Source organism: Protopterus annectens, chromosome 12.part0, assembly GCF_019279795.1.
Source record: "Protopterus annectens isolate FY-2018-M chromosome 12.part0, PAN1.0, whole genome shotgun sequence".
NCBI classification, from domain to species: Eukaryota; Metazoa; Chordata; order Ceratodontiformes; family Protopteridae; genus Protopterus; species Protopterus annectens.
Genome location: NC_056746.1, coordinates 1,332,850,183 through 1,332,872,202, shown reverse-complemented (window position 1 = coordinate 1,332,872,202; position 22,020 = coordinate 1,332,850,183). Strand labels below are relative to the sequence as shown.

Genomic DNA, 22,020 nt, shown 5'->3' with positions numbered 1-22,020 from the left:
TTCCCCATCTGTCCAGTGCCCTTGAATCTCTATCTGAGGGGACAGGGTTTTTTGCAGTAGTGGCCTTGACCCCTTTGGGACCTTGAGAAATAGTTTCTGGGTCAGCAGCAGGGTTTTTATATAGAAATTTATGAGAGTCTGGAACCCTGTAGTATCTGTCTGGCTTAACAGGTGCAGGAGGTAAAGAGTCGGGAGACAGGCCGGACTCCGAAAATACATCATCTACAATATCTAGAACAGGTGGAATAGCAAGAGGTCTGTGCTGAGGTAGTAAAAGAAAGTGTCTGAGCCTTTTCTTAGATTCTGAGTAATCTTGGCTCTCCCAGTGGAAATGTTCCCTCATGGTATGCAGGATTTCCCCAAACGAGTAATCCTCAGGAGGAGAAGCTGAAGGAATAGATTCTTCAGCATCAGAATCCTCATAGGGAGGAATAGAGTATCCCTGTTCTGAAAAGGAGTCAGAGGAAATGGAAACCTCATCAGAGGAATCATATTCAGTGTCTTGACTAGGCCTCTTATCAGGAGGGGGATTGGAACCCCTGATCAAAGTAATTAGGTCTTCGGCCATTTTGAGCATCTGTTTCTTAGGCCTGGAAGTCTGTCCTGGAGAATGCTGTACTTGTTTCCTTGTCTTTAAAACTGTTTTAGTCTTTGTCTTGCATGCTGAAGTTGGCTTGACATAAAGCTGTGTAGGTCTGAAAAAGTACAGTTGTGTACCTACCATAAATGTAGATGTTTGAGTGTATTCACTGTTGCAGTCATTACTCTTGGGTTATCCTGCTGGCAGGCTACCCGCAGTCGGCCTGAATTCCAAAGTCTAGGTCCGGCATCAGTTGCTGTCACCTCTTCCCTGACGTCAGTGCGCCAGGGGTATAAAAGATGCAGCCGATGCCATTTTCTTCAGTTTTTCTTGCCCCAGATGTCAGGTGCCCCCAAAAGGGTAGGCTAAAAAATTATGCCAATAAACATGCATGCACTAAAGTAAACATTTCCTTCATCTACAAGCAAATACACCACATAGGTTGTATAGAATAGAGAAGTACAGATAAGACCCAAAAAATGAAAGGGGGATGGTGGGAGGGTAACCTGGACTGCAGCAGTGAATACACTTGAACATCTACATTTATGGTAGGTACACAACTGTACTATGTTCATCGTGTTTCACTGTTGCAGTCATTACTCTTGGGTTGAAGCCCAAAGCTGAGGATGGGTGGCTGGGCTAAATAGGATTAGGAGAGGCTATGAGGCCCTGCAGAACTGCAGTGGCAAAGCCTGCTCTGGATTTAGAGTAGAGAGGTAAGTGGTAGTGCTTTGTAAAAGTGTGCACTGAATTCCAAGTTGCAGCCTCTAAGATGTCTTTGGTTGGTACTCCACTGAGGAAGGCTGCTAAAGTGGCTGCTGCTCTGGTAGAATGTGGCCTAATGCCCTTGGGCACTGATTTGCCATGCTGTGAGTAGCAGAAATGAATGCAATGGCCTATCCATTTTGAAATAGTCTGTTTTGAGATAGCCTTTTCTTGTAATCCTGCAGCATATGCCACTAAAAGTTGCTCAGTCTTTCTGAAAGCTTTAGTTCTGTCCAAGTAGAAGCGTAGCTGTCTGTGTATGTCCAAAGAATGCAGAAGTCTCTCACCCTTTTTCTGTGGGTTTGGAAAAAAGGTAGGCAAGTGAATAGTTTGGTTAAGGGCCACACTGGACACCACCTTAGGCATAAATGTAGGGTTCATCCTCAGAGAAACCCTGTCTGGATGGAAAATGATAAAAGGTTCCACAGCCATGAGTGCCTGTAACTCAGAGACTCATCTTGCAGAGGTCATTGCTCGGAGCAGAGCTGTTTTCCAGGATAAGAATTTTATATCAGCTGTTGAGGCTGGCTCAAAAGGAGGCAGTGTGAGTTTTTCCAAGACATAATTGAGGTCCCATGCAGGTATTGGTGCTCTCCTTGGACGTCTTATGTTTTTGGCCCCTCTGAGGTAATGCCTTATTAAAGGATGAGAAAAGATAGGTGGTTCCGTACTGTAATGGGCTGAAATGGCAGAGGCATGAATCTTAATCGATGAAAAGGATAGGCCTTTGTCCAGCATCTCAGTTAAGTATTGTAAAATCTGAGGAACATTTGGTACAAACATGTCAATTCCTTGTTCCTGGTTCCAAGCACAGAAGCTCTTCCATTTTTCTGCATAAGATCTTCTGGTACTGGGCCTCCTGGCCTCCAAGATAACATCCATTATAGCTTTGAAAAGAGGAGTGTTCTGAATGGCTACATTATCCGCCATGCTGCCAGATTTAAGGTCCTGAGTTGGCTGTGCAGGATCTGATTGTTTTGTAGGGTCAGTAAGTGAGAAGTTTGAGGCAATGTCCAGGCTGGACCTTGAGACAAGTTCTTTAGGATTGGGTACCAGTGCTGGTGTGGCCAGTCTGGGGCAATCAGTATCATTTTTGGCTTCTCTTGTCTGACCTTTAGGAGTACCTTGGGGAGGAGAGGCAGTGAAGGAAAGGCATATACTGTCAGGTTTTTTAAGCTGAAGGATAGGGCACCCACTTTCCATGCTTGCTTGTGATAAATCCTTGTGCAGAATCTCTGTAGTTGGCAGTTGTGAGGGGAGGCAAATAGATCTATGCCTGGGCATCCCCATTTCCTTGTTATCATGCTGAAGACTTGTGGATCCAGTTTCCACTCGTGGGGATCCATGAGGTTTTTGCTTAGTTCGTCTGCCAGAGTATTTATTTTTCCTGGTAGGAACTGTACTTGCAGGTGAACTTGATAAGTCAATGCTGTGTCCCAAAAGCCATGGCTTGTCTGCAGAGGGGGTAGGAATGTGTGCCTCCCTACTTGTTTATGTACCACATGACTGTAGTATTGTCCGTCTATCAGTAGTTGTCCTGGATGAAGTAGATCCTTGAAAACTGTCAAGACATTCTGAACAGCTAGCATCTCTTTTTGATTGATATGAAGATGCATCTGGCTTGTGGGCTATGTGCCCTGAATACATTTTCCTGCCATGTGGGCCCCCCAGGCATAATCTGATGCATCCATTGTTAGTGTCTGCCTGGCTGTGGGTAAAGTGAATGGCTGTCCCTTGTTGTGGTGACAGGCCTGTGCCCACCATCGAAACTCCTGTTGCAGGCAGGGAATGAGGGTAATTAATGTTTCCAGGCTGTGGCAATGTTGAGTCCAAACACTTTTTAGATACCATTGTAGTTTCCTTATATGCAGTCTGGCATATGGAATTAGCAGAATGCAGGACGCCATGAAGCCCAAAGCCTGCATAATTTTTCTTGCAGATAACTGGGTCTTTGTTGCCAACATTTTGAAGTAAGAAATCAGTTGCTTTTGTTTATCTGGCATGAGATAAGCCATCTGGGCAGTTGTATTTAAGCTTGCACCCAGGAATATTATCTCTTGAGAGGGTACTAGTTTTGATTTCTTTTCATTTACTGTGTACCCTAGGCAAATTAGTAATCTTTTTACAAACGCCAGATGCCTTAGTAGAATGTCTTTGTTCTCTGCTTGAATAAGACAGTCATCCAAGTAAGGATATATTTGAATTCCTCTTTGTCTGCAAAATGCAATTACTGGTGCCAGGCATTTTGTGAAGACCCTGAGCACAGTAGATAAGCCAAAGGGCAGTGCAGAGAATTGGTAGTGCATTGAACCAGCTATGAATCTGAGGTATCTTCTGCAAGATTGTCTGATTGGGACATGCAGGTATGCCTCTTTTAGGTCCAACATTACGAGCCAAGCCTTATTGCCCAGCATGGGCAGCAGCTGCTGCAGAGTCAACATTTTCAATTTTGGAACGTCCAGAAATGTGTTTAGAATAGACAGGTCCAGTATTGGTCTCCAGGCTTTGTCCTTTCTGGGCACCAAGAAAAGTCTCAAGTAAAATCATTGTCCCTGCTCTTGTTGTGGTACTTGTTGAATGGCCCTCATATACATGAGGGATGAAAAGTACAGTTTTGTACCTACCATAAATGTAGATGTTCTGCTGCAGTCATCACACTTGGGTTATCCTGTCGCCAGGCGGTCCCGCAGTCGGCTGGAATTCCAAAGTCTTGGTCCAGCGTCGGTTGTTGTCGCTTCTTCCTTGACGTCAGTGCGCCAGGGGTATATATAATGCAACCGACGCCATTTTCTTCAGTTTTTCTTGCCCCAGATGTCAGGTGCCCCCAAAAAGGTGATCAGTAATTAGTACCAAATTGAGTAAACTTGCACAAACACAAAATCCCTTCAGCTATAAGCAAATACATCAGGAAGGTATTGAAGAGATTTAGCCAGTAGGTCAGAGGGGATGACTGCAGCAAGGTGTACACTCGAACATCTACATTTATGGTAGGTACAAAACTGTACTATGTTCATCGAGTTACCCTGCTGCAGTCATCACACTTGGGTTGAATCCCAAAGCTAAGGATGGGTGGAGGTATCATAGAGGGTTAGGGGAGGCTAGAAGGCCCTGCAGAACTGCAGTGGCGAAGCCCACCCTGGTCTTAGAGTAAAGTGGTAAGTGATAAGTGATAGTGTTTGGTAAAGGTGTGTACTGAACTCCAAGTTGCAGCTTCCAAAATCTCCTTGGTTGGAACCCCCCTGAGAAAGGCTGTAGAAGTAGCTGTTGCCCTGGTAGAGTGGGGCCTAATGGTAGCAGGAACTGGTTTTCCATGATGGGTGTAGCAAAAACGTATGCAATGACCTATCCATTTGTAAATGGTTTGCTTTGATATAGCCTTCCCTTGAGAAGCTGTAGCATAGGATACAAAGAGCTGGTCAGATTTTCTGAAAGCTTTAGTTTTGTCCAAGTAGTAATGAAGTTGCCCGTGAATGTCCAAGGAATGCAGGAGTCTCTCACGTTTGTTCTGTGGATTTGGGAAGAAGGTGGGTAAGTGGATGGTTTGATTTAAAGCCACACTGGAAACCACCTTAGGCATAAAGGAAGGATTAGTTCGTAGAGAAACCCTGTCTTGATGAAAAATGAGGAAAGGTTCCACTGCCATTAGTGCCTGTAGCTCTGAGACTCTTCTAGCTGAAATTATTGCTAGCAGCAGGGCAGTCTTCCATGACAGGAACTGAAGATCTGCAGAGAAAGCTGGTTCAAAGGGAGGTAGCATTAGTTTTTCCAGAACAAAATTGAGGTCCCATGTTGGTGTAGGTGCTCTCCTGGGGGGTCTAATGTTTTTTGCCCCTCTGAGGAACTGCCTTAGAAGTGGATGCGAAAATAAGGGTGGATCTGTGTTGTAGTGGGCCGAAATAGCTGAAGCATGGATTTTAATGGAGGAGAAAGAAAGTCCTTTGTGCAACATCTCAGTTAAATACTGTAGAATGTGAGGCATGTGAGGCTGAATTGTGTCTTGGCCTTTAGATTGGTTCCAAGCACAAAACCTTTGCCATTTGTCCGAATAAGCCTTCCTGGTGCTTGGCCTCCTAGCTTCCAGAATAACATCCATAACTGCTTGGGAAAGAGGAGCTGGCTGGATGCTTAGTTGATTTGCCATGCAGCCAGATTTAAGGTTTTGAGCTGGCTGTGAAGAATCTGATTGTTTTGTTGTGTGAGTAAATGGGAAATTTGTGGTAATATCCATGATGGGCCATGGGCCATATTCCTCAATAGCGGGTACCAGTGCTGGCGTGGCCAGTCTGGGGCTATGAGAGTCAGTCGAGGTCTCTCCTTTTTGACTTTCAGAAGTACCTTTGTGAGGAGAGGCAATGGAGGGAAGGCATATACTGTCAGGTTTTTCCAACTGAATGAGAGTGCATCCACTTTCCAAGCTTGATGGTGAAATGTCCTTGTACAAAATTTTGTTAGTTGATAATTTTGAGGACTGGCAAACAGGTCTATGTCTGGAAGGCCCCATTTTTTTGAGTTATTGTAAATACTTGTGGATCTAGTTTCCACTCATGGGGATCCATGATGTTTCTGTTGAGGTCATCTGCCAATGTATTCTTCTGTCCTGGCAGGAATTGAGCTTGTAACTGAACTTGGTAAGCCAGAGCTGTGTTCCATAAGGTCATTGCTTGCCTGCACAGAGGGTAGGAGTGGGTAACCCCTTCTTTATGTACCACATTACTGTGGTGTTGTCCATCTTTATTGTCAGTTGTCCTGGATGTAATAGATCCTTGAAGGCTGTCAGAGCTTTCTGTACAGCTAGCATCTCTTTCTGATTGATGTGCAGATTCCTTTGATCTGCAGTCCATACGCCTTGAACTTGTCATATGCCTTGTCCTGCCATGTGAGCCCACCAGGCGTAATCTGATGCATCTGTTGTGATAGTTTGCCTGGCTGGGGGTAAGGCGAAAGGCTGACCCTTGTTGAGGTGACATGCCTGAGCCCACCATAGAAACTCCTGTTGAAGGCAGGGAATGAGTGGAATTATTGTTTCCAAGCTGTGGCTGTGTTGAGTCCATACACTTTTCAGGTACCATTGTAATTTCCTCGTATGCAGTTTTGCAAATGGTATTAGTAGTATGCAGGATGCCATGAATCCCAACGCCTGCAGAATTTTTCTTGAGTCAGTTGTCCTTGCTTGTCTGGCGTGAGATAAGCCATCTGGGCCGTTGTATTTAAGCTGGCACCCAGGAATATTATGTCTTGTGAGGGCACTAGTTTTGATTTCTTTTCGTTTACTGTGTACCCCAGGCAATTTAATAGGTTTTTGACAAAAGCCAGATGCTTTAAAAGAATGTCCTTGTTTTCTGCTTGGATGAGGCAGTCATCCAGGTATGGATATATTTGACTTCCTCTTTGTCTGCAGTATGCAATTACTGGTGCCAGGCATTTTGTGAAGACCCTGGACACAGTAGATAAGCCAAAGGGCAGTGCAAAGAATTGGTAATGGGTTGAACCTGCAATGAAACAGAGGTATCTTCTGCAACTTTGCCTGATAAGGACATGCAGGTATGCCTCCTTGAGGTCCAACGTTACTAGCCAAGCCTTCTTGCCCAGCATGGGAAGAAGCTGCTGTAGTGTTACCATCTTGAATTTGGGTACTTCCAGATATGTATTTAGAATTGAGAGGTCCAGAATGGGTCTCCAGGCTTTGTCCTTTCGGGGAACTAGAAAGAGTCTTGAGTAAAATCCTTGTCCTTGCTCCTGTGTAGGAACCTGTTGAATGGCTCTCATGTCCATGAGAGCTGAAATTTGCTTTTGAGCCTCTGCCCATTGATTTGGTTGCCGGTTTGGCATTCCTTTTATCCTTGGTAAAGTGTGAAAGTGGAATCTGTATCCTTGAGATACAATATTTAGGACCCATTTGTATCCGTGGTAATGTGTGGAAGTGGAATCTGTATCCTTGAGATACAATATTTAGGACCCATTTGTATCCTTGGTAACGTGTGGAAGTGGAATCTGTATCCTTGAGATACAATATTTAGGACCCATTTGTATCCTTGGTAATGTGTGGAAGTGGAATCTGTATCCTTGAGATACAATATTTAGGACCCATTTGTATCCTTGGTAATGTGTGGAAGTGGAATCTGTATCCTTGAGATACAATATTTAGGACCCATTTGTATCCTTGGTAACGTGTGGAAGTGGAATCTGTAGCCTTGAGATACAATATTTAGGACCCATTTGTATCCTTGGTAACGTGTGGAAGTGGAATCTGTATCCTTGAGATACAATATTTAGGACCCATTTGTATCCTTGGTAATGTGTGGAAGTGGAATCTGTAGCCTTGAGATACAATATTTAGGACCCATTTGTATCCTTGGGAACGTGTGGAAGTGGAATCTGTATCCTTGAGGTACAATATTTAGGACCCATTTGTATCCTTGTTAACGTGTGGAAGTGGAATCTGTATCCTTGAGATACAATATTTAGGACCCATTTGTATCCTTGGTAACGTGTGGAAGTGGAATCTGTATCCTTGAGATACAATATTTAGGACCCATTTTTATCCTTGGTAACGTGTGGAAGTGGAATCTGTAGCCTTGAGATACAATATTTAGGACCCATTTGTATCCTTGGTAAAGTGTGGAAGTGGAATCTGTATTCTTGAGATACAATATTTAGGACCCATTTGTATCCTTGGTAATGTGTGGAAGTGGAATCTGTATCCTTGAAGTATAATATTTAGGACCCATTTGTATCCTTGGTAACGTGTGGAAGTGGAATCTGTATCCTTGAGATACAATATTTAGGACCCATTTGTATCCTTGGTAACGTGTGGAAGTGGAATCTGTATCCTTGAGATACAATATTTAGGACCCACTTGTATCCTTGGTAACGTGTGGAAGTGGAATCTGTATCCTTGAGATACAATATTTAGGACCCATTTGTATCCTTGTTAACATGTGGAAGTGGAATCAGTATCCTTGAGGTACAATATTTAGGACCCATTTGTATCCTTGGTAACAAGTGGAAGTGGAATCTGTATCCTTGAGGTACAATATTTAGGACCCATTTGTATCCTTGGTAACGTGTGGAAGTGGAATCTGTATCCTTGAGATACAATATTTAGGACCCATTTGTATCCTTGGTAATGTGTGGAAGTGGAATCTGTATCCTTGAGGTACAATATTTAGGACCCATTTGTATCCTTGGTAACGTGTGGAAGTGGAATCTGTATCCTTGAGATACAATATTTAGGACCCATTTGTATCCTTGTTAACATGTGGAAGTGGAATCTGTATCCTTGAGATACAATATTTAGGACCCATTTGTATCCTTGTTAACATGTGGAAATGGAATCTGTATCCTTGAGATACAATATTTAGGACCCATTTGTATCCTTGTTAACATGTGGAAGTGGAATCTGTATCCTTGAGATACAATATTTAGGACCCATTTGTATCCTTGGTAACGTGTGGAAGTGGAATCTGTATCCTTGAGGTACAATATTTAGGACCCATTTGTATCCTTGGTAACATGTGGAAGTGGAATCGGTATCCTTGAGGTACAATATTTAGGATTTATCTGTATCCTTGGTAATGTGTGGAAGTGGAATCTGTATCCTTGAGATACAATATTTAGGACCCACTTGTCTTTTGTGATGCTGTGCCAATTGTCTTTTGTGATGCTGTGCCAATTGTCTTTTGTGATGCTGTGCCAGTTGCCTGCAAAAAGTGCTAGTTTTCCTCCCAAGGAAGCTGCCAAGAGGGATTTGCTTGGCAGTCTGAGGGTTAAATCATTGTGTTTGTCTTCTGATAATTTGAGACCTGTCTTCTCCTCCTTTTTGGGTTGTGGCACCCCATTGTTTAGGCTGGTAAGAGCCTTGTGACTGACCTCTGCCCCTTGGGCGTCTGTATTTGCCCCTCTGTGGTCTGGCAGAAGCTGGGAAGGACCAGTTTTTGGTTGGCCAATTTCTGCTGAAACGAGGGGGTTGAACCTGTAAAAAATCCTTGACCGTCTGCATAGATTTTGCCTTATCCTCCACTTTCTTTAAAACCTCTTCTGCTTTGACCCCAAATAAAACATCCTGCTGTAAAGGTGCATCCAATAACTTTGCTTTAACATGATCAGGTAAAGTTTGTTCTTTTAACCAAGCATGCCCACGAATGACAGACCCAGTTACTGCTGCTCTACAAGAAGCTTCCAATCAATCAAATCCACATTGCAAAGTATGTTTTCCCACTTGTTCAGCTGCATGCAACAAATCTTGCATTTCCTTGTAATCAGGCTGTTCTGTATGTGTGATCAGTTTTTGTTTTAATTGAGACATCAAATATTGTTGATATTTCAGCATGTGAAACTAGGAATTTAAGGCCCTCATAGCTAGAGTAGCTGAGGTATATACTTTCATTCCTCATCTGTCTAGTGCTCTACAATCCCTTTCAGAGGGTACAGGATTTTTAGCAATAGAGGTCTTAACCCCTTTGGGACCCTGGGAAATGGTTTCTGGGTCAGCAACAGGGCTTTTATATAGGAATTTGTTTGAGTCAGGGACTCTGTAATATCTGTCTGGTTTGGCTGGTGCAGGAGGTAGTGAATCTGGGTTAAGGCTAGATTCTGAATAAACATCATCCACAATGTCTAACACTGGTGGAATAGCAAGTGGTCTATGCTAGGGCAGTAAAAGGAACTCTCGGAGCCTTTTCTTAGAATCAGAGTAATATTGGCCTTCCCAGTGGAAATGTTCCCTCATGGTATGTAAAGTTTCCCCAAAAGAGTTATCTTTTGGGGGAGATGCTGAAGGAATAGACTCTTCAGCATCAGAGTCTTCATAAGGGGGAAAAGAATATTCCTGTTCCTCAGAAGAATCTGAAGAAATTGAAACCTGGTCAGAGGAAGTGTAGTCCTTCTCCTGTCTTGGCCTTTTATCAGGAAGGGGATGGGAACCCCTGATAAGGGTAATTAAATCTTCAGCCATCTTAAGCATCTGTTTCTTAGGCATGGGGCCTTGTACTGGAGACTGCTGTACAGTCTTCTTTGTTTTTAAAGGGGTTTTCAGCTTTGCATAGGATTTAATAGTGAGTGTAGTCGGTCTGAAGACACCTTCTGCAACTGAAGGCGTTTCAACTGTACCGGAATCTCCTTCAGCCATGGAGTCAGAAGGGCCTAAAGGTAAAGGTTGTGGAGGCCTAGCAATCTCCGCTTGGGAGTCGGATGCCTCCTGGGGTTCTAAATCAGAGGTCGTCAGGGGCTGCGTAGACGCCTCACTGAAAACCGGAGAACCGGCGACTGGCCTAGCAGAGGCCTCGGAGTCTGGTTTGGGTCTCGGCTGCCTGTCTTTATCTTTGCGTTTTTTATGCATTCCAGTCATCGGTTGCTCCGACGGCATGGTATAATTAAATTTCCTACCAAAATAATGTCGGGCGAAATCAAACCTACGTTTAATAGTATGTTTGTTAAACCTAGCACAACACCGACAACCTGTGACGTCGTGGTCTGGGCCTAGGCAAGGAATGCAATAAGAATGAAAGTCCTTATGAGGTATTTGCTTCCCACAAGAAATGCAATTGTTAACTTTTTCTGACATCGGACTGAGGCAAGAAAAGGTTCCCCAACGGGGCACTTAGCTTTATTGAAGACTTCGGTCTGAAATTCGATTTGAATATCTCAGGAGTCGGCCGACCAGCACTTGCGAACTGCTTCTGCTTCGGGCACCGTGCGGCAAGAAAGACTGAAGAAAATGGAGTCGGATGCCTCTTATATACCCCTGGCGCACTGACGTCAGGGAAGAAGCGACAGCAACCGACGCTGGACCAAGACTTTGGAACTCTGGCCAACTGCGGGACCACCTGATGGCAAGATAACCCAAGTGTGATGACTGCAGCAGTGTAACACGATGAACATCTGCACTATTATGCTCAGCCTACATTAAACAGACCAAATTCTGCCACCGCTGAAATAAACCATTTCCCTGTTGGCCATAGTTCAGTCAGTGAAATTACCACCTTGTGATTTAAATGGCATCTACTATGTCCCACATCATATATTTATAACAAATAAAAATTCACATTTCCTAAATAACACTTATTTTTGACTAGTATTATCAAGAGTGATTCTATTCATTGAAGATAAGATGGTCCGCATACTTGGAAAATCCTCTTCCAGAGCACAAAAGAATTGCAAGACTTTGAAAAAGGGGAACTTTATACTTCTGTTTTGAGAACTCTAGAAATAAAATGAAATATTACTTGAATTCTAGTGCCGCTTAAATGTAACACATATGCTGAAAAAGACAACTTTGCTAAATATAAAACTACACTAATCTTTAGCTGCCAAAATAAAGGTACACCAAATTCTTCACATGTGATCCAAAGATCACTGCAGACTGCAATTACACATGACCCAACACAGCCCGTGACAAACAATGCTATACAGCAATTCCTCACTTGTCAAAGCTGTCACTGGTTTTGACAAAGGAATCCAGTTTTTGCTTGGCATAGTCTACGACATCAGCGTGAAGTTCAACACCGTGATTAATACCAAAAGGACCTGTTGGGAGTAAAAAACAGAAGCCATGAATATTTCAGACAAGGCAGAAACAACATGGCTATGTCTGACTAACAAAACATCTACCTGTCATGAACATTTATGATCATAAGAGGTAATTATAAAGCTTGCTATCATAAAATAACTGTAACACTCTACAAAAAAAATGACACCATAACATGAAAACGTGGCATGCACACAGCAATGCTTTGTCTTGCAGTTGTTAAGAGGATGATTTTACAGTAACTTGAAAAACAGCATTTATGGTGTTCTATAATGTTGCAGATGTGGGGAGATGGAAACAGCCAAAAAGCTGCTCTACTAGCCTGATTCTTTTTGGTGGGTTATAGGTTCTATAGCCAAAGAAGGACAAAGCTCTCTATTCAACCTTACCAGCCATTCAGTAAAACAGTTCACTGTACCTATCCAGGCATGTCCAAAGGGCAGTTTCAGGCGTACTTTCCAGTCCAAATGGTGAATCTGGGCATTTTGAGGCAATATTACAACTGCCTCATGTACACAAACAACCCTTTCCTCCTACCACCAAACACTAATACATGTGAGAGATGCAATTATACAGCCAAACTGGAGGCTAAGCTCTCTCAACCCAAAGCTGGATCAGACAGTCAAGAGGAGAAGGGAAATACTTGCATCACACCACCAGTCTTACATAGACCCATTAAACCAGCACCGGCAAAAAATACACATAAATACATGAAAACATACTCGGAGCCTCTAAATAAAAATTTGCAAAAGCAACAGAGACCTCCAAAGCAAACATCCAAGCAACTTCCACCCCCCCCAACACAAATCATGAAACACATACTTCACAAAACCAGTGTGTCATGCAATCACAGCTCTTAAGGCAAAATAACATACCCAACATACTAATAGGTGACTCTATAGTCAGGCACACTGACGTCCCACTCACTAGGCTGAATAAGGAGAAGGTTACTGTTAGCTGCCTGTCAGGTGCCAGGATCCACCACATAACACAAGCACTTAATTCACTCCAGAATAAGTACAAATATGACTCTATCATTGTCCATGTTGGTGTGAATGACCCGAGCCGTACCTCCCTGGACTACATGAAAAGATACAAGGAAGAGCTCTCTGATCTTTTAACCCAGGCCGGTAAGACCCTTACCCTGAGTAGCATCCTGCCCCCACCAAGAATGATATAAAGAAAAAATTATCAATTTCAACAATTGGCTAAGTTTCTGGTGTCATTCAAAGGGGATCCAGTGTCTGTCCGCCTGGGATGACATGCTCGAAAAGCCACGCTGCTTCGCTAGAGATGGCTTGCACCTGTCACCCTTATGCTTTCGAATACTGGTCAAGGCTCTTGCCACCCCCATAGTGCCTTTTTTAGACAAGGCTCAAAAGACAAACCCACCGCCATAAATAGCACAAGTAACAAAAAACTGAGGGTAATGCTACTCAATGCCAGAAGTCTAAACCTCAAAATGCACGCAGTCGAGGCACTCCTCAGTTTGGAGAAAACTGATATATGTGTAGTAACAGAAACCTGGTTTAAGGCTCCAGAGAGCACCCCAGCACTACCAGGCTACAACTCATACCATACATTTCGGCCACAGAATCCGGACCGAAATACAAAAGGCGGGGGCGTATCCATATTCATCAGGGATACCCACACCTCCAGGTTAGTGGCAGAGCACGATGCTTGAGATCATTCATGTGCAACCAACAATGGGCAAAACTGCAATTCAAATTGCAGCTTGCTTCAGATCACCCACCATCTCCCAAGACCCCCATTCTGCATTTCTGGAAACACTGGGAAATATAAAGGTCCTACCAAACACCCTAATATTGGGTGATTTCAATTTCTCAAACATTAACTGGGAGAAAGTACAGTTTTGTACCTACCATAAATGTAGATGTCCGAGAGGAATGCATCTGCAGTCCTTACAAATGGGTTGTCCTGTCGTCAGGCAGCCCTTCGGTCGGCCGGATTCCAAAGTCTGGGTCTGGCTTCGTCTGGTGTCGCACTTCACCCGACGTCATTGCGGCAGTTATTCGGGTATAAAGGCATCAGCCGACGCCATTTTCCTCAGTGTTTCTTGCCCCAGATGCCAGGTGCCCTCTTGGTAGGCTAAATTTGGATAAATGCCAAAGTTTCCAAATAGTAGAGAGCAAACACACAAAAAAACATGTATGTACATATATACAAACAAATACACCATAATAGATCCCCCCCAAGCTAGCTGAAGATTGGTAAGTACCCTAGGAGTACCTCAGAGGGGAAGGAGGGTAATCCTGACTGCAGATGCATTCCTCTCGGACATCTACATTTATGGTAGGTACAAAACTGTACTATGTCCTTCAAGGATGCATCTGCAGTCCTTACAAATGGGTAGAGTACCATAGCTAAACTAGGGGAGGAGGAAATGAGAATAGATTATGGTGTAGTCAGGATCCCTTGCAAAACAGCAGTGGCAAAGCCAGCACGGGATCTAGAGTATAGAGGTAAGTTATAATGCTTGGCAAATGTATGCACGGAGGTCCAAGTAGCAGCCTCTATAATGTCCTTGGTAGCCACTCCTCGTAAGAAAGCTGTGGTAGTGGCTGTGGCCCTTGTGGAGTGAGGCCTGATGTTCTCTGGAGTTTTCTTTCCATGGTAGGAGTAACAAAGTCTAATGCAATTTCCTATCCATTTGGAGATTGTCTGTTTAGAAATTGGTTTTCCTTCTTTTCCTGTTGCATAAGCTACCAGAAGCTGGTCAGTTTTTCTATTGTTTTTTGTCCTGTCCAGGTAGTAGCGTAATTGCCTGTGTACATCCAAGGTATGCAAGAGCTTTTCTCCCCTGTTCTGTGGATTGGGGAAGAATGTAGGAAGGTGGATAGCCTGATTTAAAGAGACTCTGGATACCACCTTAGGCATAAATGTAGAATTTGTTCGCATGGACACTCTATCTTGATGGAAGATCAGGAAGGGTTGTACTGCCATTAATGCCTGTAGTTCAGAGACCCTTCTTGCTGAAGTTATTGCCAGCAGGAAGGCAGTCTTCCAGGATAAGTATTGCAAGTCTGCTGTAGCTGCTGGCTCGAAAGGAGGAAGAGTCAGTTTTTCTATCACAAAGTTCAAGTCCCATGCTGGCAATGGAGGTTTCCTGGGAGGTTTTACATTTTTAATTCCCCTCAGAAACTGTCTGAGCAGAGGATGCGAAGACAGGAGGATCCAAGCTGTATTGTGCTGAAATAGCTGATGCATGTATCTTGATGGAGGAATAGGACAGGCCTGTGTGGTAGAGCTCAGCCAAGTACTCCAGGATGTTGGCTATGTTCACCCGTGTCACATCTTGCCCTTTTGCAGCACTCCAGATGAGATATCTTTTCCATTTTGCTGCATAATTCTTTCTTGTTGAAGGTCTACGAGCCTCCAGGATTATGTCCTTAACCCTTTGGGATAAAATTGGGTTAATTTCTGTCATGTAATGTTCCAGGCAGTTAGCTGCAGAGTTTTTAGGTTTGGATGCAGAATGTTGTAGTTGTTCTGTGTCAGCAGTAATGGGATCAGGGGCAGTTTCCATATTTGTTCCCGGGACATGCTCCTCAGCAGTGGATACCAATGTTGTCTTGGCCAGTCTGGGGCTATCAGAATGATCCTTGGACGGTCCTCTTTGATCTTGAGAAGCACCTTGTGCATCAAAGGAAGTGGTGGGAATGCGTATGCTGTCAGGCTTTTCCAACTGAAGGATAGGGAGTCCACCTTCCAAGCAAGTGGGTGGTAAGTCCTTGTGCAGAATTTCTTCAACTAGTGATTGTATGGGGATGCAAACAAGTCTATTTGTGGTAATCCCCATTCTCTTGTGATGGCTTTGAAGATGTCCGGATGCAGCATCCATTCGTGGGCATCTGTTGTAGTTCTGCTTAATACGTCTGCTAGAATGTTTTCCTTCCCTGGTATGTAAATTGCCTGTAACTGAAGGTTGTAGCTCAGAGCCACATCCCATAGGTCTAGTGCCAGCCGGCATAGGGGGTATGAGTGTGTGCCTCCCTGTTTGTTGATGTACCACATAACTGTGGTGTTGTCTGTCCTTATCAACAGCTGGCCTTCGTGGAGAAGAGGTCTGAATGCCTGGATTGCCAATTTTACTGCCATCATTTCTTTTAGATTTATGTGCAGATGCAGTTGGTCTTGAGTCCATAGGCCTTGAATGCACTTGTCCATCATGTGTGCCCCCAACCGAGGTCTGAGGCATCTGTCGTGATAGTTTGTCTTGGTTGACTTTTGCAGAAGGGCAGTCCTGTGTTTGATTGATAGGCCTGAGCCCACCATAAGAACTCTTGCTTCAGGCATGGGATCATTGGAATTTTGGTTTCCAGGCTGTGCTTGTGCTGAGACCACAAATTCTTTAGGTACCACTGTAGCTTTCTCATATGAAGCCTGGCATGAGGGACCAGAATTATGCAGGATGCCATGAAGCCTAGAGCTTGTAACACTTTTCTTGCAGTTAGATGGCGCTGCTTGTTAATGCCAAGAAATAGAGAGGAAGTTGCTCTTTCTTTTCTGCAGTTAGAAATGCCATTTGTTTTGATGTGTCCAGTTCTGCACCCAGAAAGGTTATTATTTGGGATGGAATCAGCCTTGACTTTTTTGTATTGACTGTGTATCCCAGGGCTTGTAGCAGGTAGATGACTCTTTGTAAGTCTTCTGTTAATTTGTTTTTGTTGTCCGCTTGTATCAGGCAGTCGTCCAGGTAGGGATAGATTTGAATTCCCTGAAGTCTGCAATGAGCGATTACTGATGCCAGGCATTTCGTGAACACTCTGGGTGCAGTAGATAAGCCAAAGGGCAATGCTGAGAATTGATAATGCTCTGATCCTGCAAGAAATCTGAGGTATCTTCTGCAAATTGGTCTTATGGGGACGTGCAGGTATGCCTCCTTGAGATCTAGAGTTACCAGCCAAGACTCCTTGCCCAGCATGGGAAGAAGCTGCTGTAGGGTCAGCATTTTGAATTTTGGAACAATGAGGAATGTGTTTAGAGCGGACAGATCTAGAATAGGCCACCATTTGTTTTCTTTTCTTGGTACCAGGAAGAGCCTGGAGTAAAATCCCTTCCCTTGCTCCATAAATGGTACCTCTTCCACAGCACGCATTCTTAATAATTGAGATATTTGTTTTAGAGCTTCTGCCCTTTGAGAAGGTGGTAGGTTTGGCATTCCTCTCTTTCCTGGTAGTGTATGGAAATGGAACCTGTAACCTTTGTCTATAGTCTGCAAAATCCATTTTTCTCTTGTAATGCAGTGCCAGTTTCTTGAAAATAATGTTAGCTTTCCGCCTAAGGGTGCTTCTAGCTGTTCCCTGGTAGGCGATGTCACCGCCAAGTCACTGTGATTGAGTTGTTGTAGTGGTGGTGGTGGCTGTATCCATGCCTCGTTGGTTGTTACCCTGCCACTGGCGACCCCTGTAGGCACCCCTGGATTGGTTTCTGCCTCTAGAGCACCTATTCCTGCCTCTTTGTGCCTTAGAGGATTCCGGAAAGGACCAATTCTTGGAGGGCCAATTCCTGCTAAACCTTGGAGGTTGAACTTGTAAGAAATCTTTTACTGTTTGCACAGATTTTGCTTTCTCTTCCATCTTTTTCAGAACCTGCTGTGTGGGGGCACCAAATAAATTGACCTTGTCCACAGGTGCATCCAAAAGCTTAGATTTGACATGGTCTGGTAATGCCTGCTCTTTCAACCATGCATGCCTCCTGATAACTGTGCCAGTCATGGCTGATCTAAAGGAAGCCTCCAGTGCATCGTAGCCACATTTTAAAGAATGGTTACTAACCTGCTGTATGTTATGTAACATTTCTTGAACATACTTTTTATCTAAAGATTCTTCAGAGGACAGCTTTTTAGTCAACTGGTCAAGCATAAACTCTTGATACTGAATCATATGAAATTGGCAGTTCAAAGCTCTAGCTGACAAAGTAGCAGAGGTGTAAACTTTTTTACCCCATCTCTCTAAGGACCGGGATTCCCTTTCAGAGGGGAGGGGTTTTTTAGAAGAAGTAGCTGCTACAGCTTTAGGGCCCTGGGAGATAGTCTCTGGATCTGCAAAAGGGGCTTTAAGTGGTGATGAGTGTCCGGGACCCTGTAGTACCTATCTGGTTTAGCAGGAGCCAGAGGTAAAGTATCAGGAGTAGTGCAAGCATCATTAAATGCATCATCAACAACAGATAGAACTGGAGGAATAGCTAAAGGCCTATGCTGTGGTAAGTGTAGAAAGGTCCTAAGCCTTTTTCTAGAGTCTGAGAAATCTTGGCCCTGCCACTGAAATTGTTCCCTCATAGCATGCAAGGTTTCCCCAAAGGAAAATTCCTCAGGAGGAGAGGCTGAAGGGATGGACTCCTCAGCATCAGAGTCTTCGTAAGGAGAATAAGAAGCCTCAGGAGGGTCTGTATGTTCTGAATCATCAGAAGAATCATCTGTGGCTACTGGCTCAGGGGCTCTGCTCTAGGCCTCTTTTCTGGAGGAGGAGAGAGGCCCTGTCTGGATGAGGCTGGGATCCACGAATTAAAGTGATGAGATCCTGTGCCAAAGAAAGCATATGGGAGCTGGTGCTGGGCCTGTGAGAGGGGGGCTTGGCAGGCACAGGTTTGGAAGTTTTGGCTGCTTTAGCCCTGGCAAAGGCCTTAATAGACATAGCTGGAGGAGGCCTAGCAGCTCCACGTGCAGGGGTAGAAATATCTAGTGGAATGGTGTCTGATAAATCCTGTGAAATCGCAACAGAAGGCTGGATTTTAGAAGCCGTTTCTACCAGTATAGAAGAGGCCTCGGTAGAAGGCAAGTTATCGGCTGAAAAAAGAACCGCTTGCTTGGTTTCAGCCGAAACCGAGACACTCGTGGTTTGCTTAACCGCGGTTTCAGCTGAAACCGCGGACCGCGAGTGTCGGTCCTTTTCTTTGCGTTTTTTGGTTATTTGCGTAGTCGGAGGATCCGACGGCATAATGTAGGCAAAATCGGAGCCTAAAATCTGTTCAGCAAAGTCCGAGCGACGTCTAAGCGTCCGTCGGTTAAAAGAAGCACAGGCTAGACAAGCTGCTACGTCGTAGTCTGGGCCTAAACAATGTATGCAATAGGAGTGGAAATCTTTATGAGGTATTTGTTTCCCACAAGATAAACAGTTATTAACTTTCTCTGACATCAGCTGAGGCAAGAAAGAGTCCCCAACGGGGTACTTAGCTTTATAGAAGTCTTCGAAGTAGTATTCGGTAGTAGTAAACTCTGGATCTGACCGACCGGCACTTGCGAACAGCTTCTGCTTCGGGCGCCACGTGGCAAGAAAGACTGAGGAAAATGGCGTCGGCTGATGCCTTTATACCCGAATAACTGCCGCAATGACGTCGGGTGAAGTGCGACACCAGCCGAAGCCAGACCCAGACTTTGGAATCCGGCCGACCGAAGGGCTGCCTGACGACAGGACAACCCATTTGAAAGGACTGCAGATGCATCCTTGAAGGACATCTACTCAAGTACTAACTCCCTTGCCCAATATTTCCTACAATTTATAAACTCAAAACGCCCTGGATCAACTGGTCAACACTCCCCACCAGAGATGACAACATATTGGACCTGGTCATCAACAACATGGGTGACCGGTGCTCCACACCAGAAGTCAACTCCTCGCTGCTTAGATCTGACCATAAACAAATCACTTTGGATATCCACATTCCGCCCCCACCCCTGGACAAGGAAACCACCATGAAAAACTTTTCAAAAGCAAACTTCACGTTACTTAAGACCGAGGTGGAAAGTTTCAAAGCTCCCATGCTAAAGGATAATGTTGTCCAAGCTGCAAAACCTTTTACTAATGCATTCTATGGGCACCTAAAAGAATGCATGGATCATGCTATACCAAGCAAAACCAAGACTCACTCCTACAAGAAAAGGAAACCAGTCTGGTGGACTCTTGCCACAAACAAGCTATACAATAGAAGGAGGAAACTAGTACAGAAAAGAGTAAAATCCCAAGAAGGAAAGACATCCCTAATCAGTATCAGCAAGAAACTACGATCCCTCATAAAATAATCCAAGGCTAGCTTCGAAAGAAAAATTGCCAAGGACTCCAAAGATAACCACAAAGCGTTCTTTAGCTATGTCAAGAATCTAAGTGGCAATGTTCAAATCTGCTTGGAGTTAGTGCAGAATGGTACAAAACACATTGAACTGACTGATATTGCCAACATCCTGGCAGACAGGTTCAGCGCAAACTTCACCCCCCTCTCACCCTCAAAAGGGCCCATAACCATACCAGAAGAATGTAGAGCCCCTGAAATCAGAGACACTCATGTTAAAACAGCCCTCTCCAAAGCCAAAAACACAGCATCAATGGGACCAGGCGGTGTCCCAGGCTCTATCCTACATGAGCTCAAAGATGAACTAACCCCTCACCTAAACACACTGTTCAAACTCAGCCTCTCCACAGGTTACATACCCATAGAGTGGTGCACAGCAATGGCTATTCTGCTCCACAAAGGTGGAGCCACAACAGACCCCAGGAACTATCGCCCTATAAGCCTGACTAGCTTGGTCTGCAAGGCTATGGAGCACATCATCATGGAAGTCATTAACACAGACATTGGGAACCTCCAAACACTGGACCCTAACCAGTTTGGTTTTGTTAAGGGCAGATCATGCCTCCTAAACCTGGTGGACTTCTTTGAGACAGGTACCAAGGCTGCAGACGAGGGAAGGTGGTACACACAGCCTACCAAGACCTCGCAAAGGCCTTTGACACCATTCCCCATTCTGGTATTATAGACAAGCTCACCAGCCTGAACATAAACCCCTATGTCACAAGATGGGTTGCCAACTGGCTCACAGACAGAACCCACATGGTAAGACTTGCGGGAGCTAGGTCTGACTCTAAACTGGTTACAAGTGGCATTCCCCAGGGCTCAGTCCTAGGACCCCTCCTGTTCGGCATATACTTCTCAGAAGTACAGGCAAGCACAGGAGGACTATGGCTGACCAAGTTCGCAGACGACTGCAAACTAGGGGCTATAATTGTCTCTCCGGCTGACACAGACATCCTCCAAAAGGGTCTCACTGAGACAGATACCTGGTGTCAAAATCATGGCCTCAAAATAAATGCCAAAAAGTGCACAGTCATCCCCTTTGGAAAAAACAAAGTACCCACAAACTACCACATAGGTGGTAGTCCCCTAAATACCGAAGACGTAATAAGGGATCTGGGGACCCAAGTAGATAGTAATCTCTCCTTTGATAATCACATTGCCAAAGTGGTTAGAAAATCATTCTACATGGCCCACCTTATCACAAAAGGGTTCGCATCCAGATCAAGAGGTCATTGTGCCCCTCTACTCATCGCTCATCAGACACATCATAGAGTACAATGCCCCATTTGGGATGTATCTTACAAGACACCTGCAACAGCTGGAAAGACCACAAAAGTACCTCACCAAGAGGATCAATGGCCTCAAACAGACGCCCTATGCAGCTCGACTGAAGAAACTCCAGCTGTACTCGGTTGTATACTGCCTACTCAGAGGTGATCTCTGCCTGACATACAAGGCCATGTCCAACCCAGAACTGATGGACATGCTCCACCTAAAGAAAAGCTTATCCCCTCGAGCCAAACGCTCTAAGGATCTAAACCTCACCACAACAATAAATAGGACGTGCTGGAGGGACAGATTCCTGTCCCAGAGACTTCCCATGCTTTGGAAGAAGATTTCAATCTACATTAAGCAGAGCTCCTCGCTAACCCTCTTCAAGAGAAACCTTGACGAGTGGATGGGAAAGAGAAAGTTTACCCCGGGGATCACTTCAGTGGCTCTGCTGGACAGAGACACAGGGAACTAATCTAAAGGGGCAGCAAAAGCCAACACATTCTGGCTAGACTTATAAATGCCTTCAGGCAGATAGCCTAGTACCTACCTATGAATCTAAGTACAAGGACTATGGGCAATTCCAAAAGACTTGCTCTCAGTGTAAGTGACTACAGTGTAAGTGACCAGGTCTTTTCGAATCTTGCCTCCGGTGTAAGCCTGTTTATATAAAGGCCTTGCACCGAAGTAATTCACTTACACTGAAAGCAACTCTTATGGAATCTGTCCCCGAATATATGAATTAAATGTCTATGCATGTCTTAAAGCAAAATGGAAAAAAAACTTT

At 44.4% G+C, this 22,020-nt stretch overlaps 1 protein-coding gene across 2 annotated transcripts in view; it reads right to left on the bottom strand.

Moving 5' to 3' along the window:
* PCMTD2 (protein-L-isoaspartate (D-aspartate) O-methyltransferase domain containing 2) overlaps positions 1 to 22,020 on the bottom strand; it is a 347,572-nt gene that overhangs the window by 228,075 nt on the left and 97,477 nt on the right. For both annotated transcript variants that reach the window (XM_044090393.1, XM_044090392.1), the window contains exon 3: positions 11,767 to 11,869. In XM_044090393.1, the coding sequence (XP_043946328.1) occupies positions 11,767 to 11,869 (103 nt within the window). The remainder of the gene's footprint in view (positions 1 to 11,766; positions 11,870 to 22,020) is intronic.